The sequence below is a fragment of the Colobus angolensis genome, unplaced genomic scaffold (assembly GCF_000951035.1).
Source record: "Colobus angolensis palliatus isolate OR3802 unplaced genomic scaffold, Cang.pa_1.0 Scaffold200, whole genome shotgun sequence".
NCBI lineage: Eukaryota > Metazoa > Chordata > Mammalia > Primates > Cercopithecidae > Colobus > Colobus angolensis.
This window is the reverse complement of record NW_012115156.1, coordinates 5,522,068-5,527,438: the sequence shown is the minus strand read 5'-3', so window position 1 is coordinate 5,527,438 and position 5,371 is coordinate 5,522,068. Positions and strand designations below refer to the sequence as shown.

At 40.2% G+C, this 5,371-nt stretch overlaps 1 protein-coding gene across 1 annotated transcript in view; it reads left to right on the top strand.

The window, feature by feature from the left end:
* FAM175A (family with sequence similarity 175, member A) overlaps window positions 1-5,371 on the top strand; it is a 31,421-nt gene that overhangs the window by 11,429 nt on the left and 14,621 nt on the right. Inside the window, exon 4 of the mRNA XM_011941801.1 lies at window positions 3,145-3,211. Coding sequence (XP_011797191.1) covers window positions 3,145-3,211 — 67 coding nt within the window. The remainder of the gene's footprint in view (window positions 1-3,144; window positions 3,212-5,371) is intronic.

Here is a 5,371-nt window from a genome sequence, read left to right as displayed (position 1 = left end):
AAAAAAAAAAAAGAAAAAGATCAGCATAACTATCTTACAGACTACGTACTATACACATCTTTAAAGTTATGTAAGAATTACAGTGGAGCATATGGTTAAGGTGAGAAATAACTGTAGGAGGAGAGCAGAAAAAAGGAGCTTAGCGTGGTCTTCAACTGCTGTACCAAGAAAAGGTACAGCTTCTACACTGCCTTATGTGTAATGGATATGCAAAAATATTTGTTAGATAACTGAGGAACTCTTAGTGGAGACTCAGAAGGATCTTCTGGACCAACAAAGGATTTAAAGGAGGAGCAAAAAGTGATTCAGTACCTTTTTCAACCACATTAATAATTAGACTAATTTAATAGAGGCTGAGACCTGAAGAAACCATCTATTTCAGTGATGAGAAACCAATGCCTGAGCCTTTTAGCTCTTACAGGATTAAAGCAGGGTAGAAAGGCATTAGGAGAGGCATGTGAAATACTTCTCATTCAGAGGGTAACTACATACTTCATTAAACAACACAATAATAGGCTTGAAAAGTTCATGATTTAACCAAGGCCACAGATCTAGTTAAAGGCAGGGCAAAAATTAGAAGAATAAGGATTTCTTGAGCTCTAATCCAGCATCACACTATGCAGTTTCTTCCTCTTTCTGCTCTAATACAGAGGTTGCTAAAATAGAGCCCCATGATGTATTTTTATATGGCCTTCAATCTGAGACTGTTTACTACTTTTTTTTTTTGGAGACAAGAGTCTTGCTCTGTCACCAGGCTGGAGTGCAGCAGCGCAATCTCGGCTCACTGCAACCTCTGCCTCCCAGGTCCAAGTGATTCTCCTGCCTCAGCCTCCAAGTAGCTGGGACTATAGGCAGGTTCCATCACGCCTGGCTAATTTTTTTTGTATTTTTAGTAGAGACAAAGTTTCACCATGTTGGCCAGGATGGTCTTGATCTTTTGACCTCGTGATCCGCCTGCCTCAGCCTCCCAAAGTGCTAGGATTACAGGTGTGAGACACCCACGCCTGGCCTTGTTTACTACATTTTTTAAGAGTTGTAAAAAAAAAAAAGGAGGAAAAATAAGCAGTAGAGACTGGATGTGGCTGTCAAAGCCTGAAATATTTTCTATACAATCCTTTACAGAAAGTTTGTTAACCCTGCACTAAATACATTGTGATGCAGACTTTTCCACTGAAATACACTGATTTGGTTACCTCAGAAATCTGGAGGAAGTACCTCAGAAATAGCCTACTGAAACTTAGTGTGTGGATGGATAGATAGAGTTTTTTTTCTTTCTTTCTTTCTTTTTTTTTAGACAAGGTCTCTGTTGCCCAGGCTGGAATGCAGTGCTGTGATCTCAGTTCACTGCAACCTCCCAACTCCCAGGTTCAAGCGATTCTCCCACTTCAGCCTCATGAGTAGCTGGGACCATAGGCGTGCACCGCCACGCTTGGCTTTTTTTTCTTTTTTGTATTTGTAGAGATGGGGGTTTGCCATGTTGGCCAGGCTGGTTTCAAACTCCTGACCTCAAGTGATCCACCCACCTCAGCCTCCCAAAGTGCTGGGATTATAGGCGTGAGCCACTGTGCCCGGCTTCTGAAACTTAAAACTTAAAGTCACTTTTTAAAAAATTATGCAGGTGGGTCACGCCTATAATTCCAGCACTTTGGAAGGTGAGGTGGCTGGATCACTTGAGCTCAGGGAGTTGGAGACCAGCCTGGGTAACATGGCGAAACTGCCTCTCTACAAAAAATACAAAACAATTAGCGGGGTGTGTTGGTGTGCCTGTAGTCCCAGTTTCTAGGGAGGGTGAGGTGAAAGGATTGCTTGTGAGCCGAGATCCAGCCCAGGTGACAGAGCGAGACCGTGTCTCAAAAAAAATTATGCAGTTTGACATGAATTCTGCATGATGTATCAGTTTCTACATAAAATGCCACCCCATTCATCTTCTCCCCAGGAACTTCACATAAACCTAGTGCTTCCACAGATGATGTGCACTGTTATCCTGTTGCTAATCTTACCCTAATATACTGCTTTATGCTCCGATTTGAGCTCAGAAGTGGACCATTCTAGGGAAATACAGGAATAAATTCTTGTATTTAGAGAATAATTTCTTGTATTTTGATACTGGAATTGTAAGTAGGCAAATACTGGAAATACAACTAGATGACAGAGTCTGCTCTGTTGCCCAGGCTGCAGTGCAGTAGAGCCATCTCATCTCACTGCAAACTCTGCCTCCCAGGCTCAAGTGATCCTCCCACCTCGCTCCCTCTAGAAACTGGGGCTACAGGCACACACCACCACACCCCAGCTAATTTTTGTATTTTTTTGTAGACAGGGTTTTGCCACATTGCCCAGGTTGGTCTTGAACTTCTGGGCTCGAGCCATCCACCCCCCTCAGCCTCCCAAAGTGCTGGGATTACAAGTGTGAGCCACTGCGCCCTGGCAAAAATTATTTATAAAGGATTTTGTATAACATATTTAACCATCATAGAAAATATTGTTGATCTTAATGAATGGTAAAAAGAAGAAAATATTATTTGCAGTCTCTGTTATTGGAAGGGAAAGAAAGCTGGAATTAGAATCTTTTAGAATTATCTTTTAATTCTTCCTACATCTTGGATATTCCAACTCCTGAACAAAGACTACTATTCTAAACCAAACAAAACCTATTCCCTTCCCCCAGCCCAAAAAACCCAGCCACCTCCTAAAATACATAGCTTTTGTAACCAGCAGTGAATAATAAATTGACCTTTTGTTACTGTGCTTCATTACTGGTTATACATTCTTTCGTATGTATCAATGTTGTAAAAAATATAAATGAGTAAACTGAATGAATTGTGAACCGGCTATGTGAACTTACATTTTAATACCTATATTTCATGGATAGTTTATTGTTTCAGGTTCAAAAAAAAACGATTCCCAAAACTTGTCTCTTAAGTTACACCTTTTTCCTTTTCACTGCTTTATGGACTTTATATTTCTACCACTTTAAGTCAGTTAATTTGAGAACGTTCTCTACTATTTGTTTTAGGACTTCATCTGACAGGCAAATAGGTATATGGGCTTTGGGTACTGGGTTAGGAATAACTAAAATTTAAAATACTAATAAAATTATTTATATTTTTAGCATATTTGAAATACCTTTAATTTTGGCTTTTACAGCTTTTATAATTCTTCAGGTGAAGTAAACGAGCAAGCACTGAAGAAAATATTATCAAATGTCAAAAAGGTATTCTCTAATTTATCTTTCCTTTTTTTGGTATTACTTGCATTGTTTTTGGTTCTTAAAAACACACAGTACTTTGACAGAATTTTTAAGCAGTGTTTGACATCATGGTATCCTGTAAAGTAGGTAAGAAAAGGTTTGTTCTTCCCAGAAATTCAAAGCGGTTGCTCTGAAAATAAAATTAGTAATTAAAAATATTAATTTTGTTCTCATCCTTTGACTAATATAATTAACATTTATCTCTTTCTCTTGTGTTTCCACCATACCCCTTCCCGCTACCATTTATTCTGTGACCTAATCGGTTCTGTTATTTTACTTGGCTGTAGTTTTTTGGGTTTTTTTGCTTTGTTTTTTTGAGACGGAGTCTTGGCTGTGTCACCCAGGCTGTAGTGCAGTGGCATGATCTCGGCTTACTACAACCTCTGTCTCCTGTGTTCAAGCGATTCTCCTGCCTCAGCCTCCCGAGTAGCTGGGATTATAGGCGCCCGCCACCACACACCGTGCCTGGCCTCAGTTATTATTTTTGATAGATACTGCAGGGATGTTTCCTATATAGCACTGAATTTGGATCCTCTACAACGTACTTCGTGTTTGGTTAAAAGTTGTTGAATGATCAAAATGGATTTTTCCCCCAAACACAAAATTTTTTCAAGGCACTACTGTTTCTCTTAAAACTTTGATTTGAAAATAAAAATAGATTAATTGAAAGATGTTTCTTGGCTAGGCACGGTGGCTCATGCCTTTAATCCCAATACTTTGGTTGGCTGAGGAGGGTGGATCACGAGGTCAGGAGTTCCAGACCAGCCTGACCAACATGGTGAAACCCCGTCTCTACTAAAAATAGAAAGAAAAAAAAATAGCTGGGCGTGGTGGCGAATGCCTGTAATCCCAGCTACTCAGGAGGCAGAGGCAGGAGAATCAGTTGAACCCGGGAGGCAGAGGTTGCAGTGAGCTGAGATCATGCCATTGCACTCCAGCCCAGGCAACAAGAGCGAAACTCGGTCTAAAAAAAAAAAAAAAAAAAAAAAAAAAACTAACAGATTATCTTAGTTATCACCTATACATGGTGGTACTGAGTAGAATGGAAAGTTTTTTTTAAGTAGCTGAAAAAAATCACTTGTGTATTGTCCACCCTAGTAGTTCTTTCTCTGTATTTATATTACTTTAAGCTGATCTCCATTACCTTTCCTAGGCACCAGTTTACCTTGAGAATTGCTTTTCCTTCTCATACCCAGTCACCTCATTGCATATTATAAACTCAGTAAATGAAGTGTTATACATCATCAATAGCAGCCCTTTTTTCTACCCTTTTATTTCAGCATATTTTAGCAACTGGTTCCTCATTTATATTTTTTAGTGTTATCTTTTATCTGTTAGCTGGTCATGTTCTTTGTTTTTCTTTTTGAGACAGGGTCTCACTCTGTCACTCAGGCTGGAGTGCAGTGGCGTGAACACAACTCACTGTAGCCTTCATCTTCTGCGCTCAGGTGACCCTCTCCACCTCAGCCTCCCAAGTAGCTGGGACCACAGGCACCAGCCACCACACTCGGCTGATTTTTGTATTTTGGTAGAGACAGGGTTTTGTCATGTTGCTCAGGCTGGTCTCAAACTCCTGGGTTCAAGCCATCCTCCTTCCTTGGCTTCCCAAAGTACTGGGATTACAGGAGTGAGCCACTGCACTCAGCTGGTTATGTTAGCTGGTTATGTTCTTTAACCTGTTTCCTATTGCTTTTCTAGGATGAATGCTTGCACTCAGTCCTACAGATAGTCATAGTACTGTTAACTCTAATACATTGTGTATTTTTTAGCTTTTTATTGAGCATAGCATACACGTAGAAAAGTACACAAATAAATGAATTTTCACAAAGCAAACACATGTAATCATGTAACCATAGCAATGTGTAATTTTAATGAAATAGTTTTATGATTTATATAAACCATGCAAGAAAAATCAGCACAAACAGCCTGGGCAACATGGTGAAACACTGTCTCCACTAAAAATACAAAAATTAGCCAGGAGTGATGGCATGCGTCTGTAGTCCCAGCTACTGGGGAGGCTGAGGCAGGAGGATCACTTGAACTCAGGAGACAGAGGCTGCAGTGAGCTGAGGTCACGCAACTGCACTCCAGCCTGGGTGACAGAGCAAGACGCTGTCTCCAAAA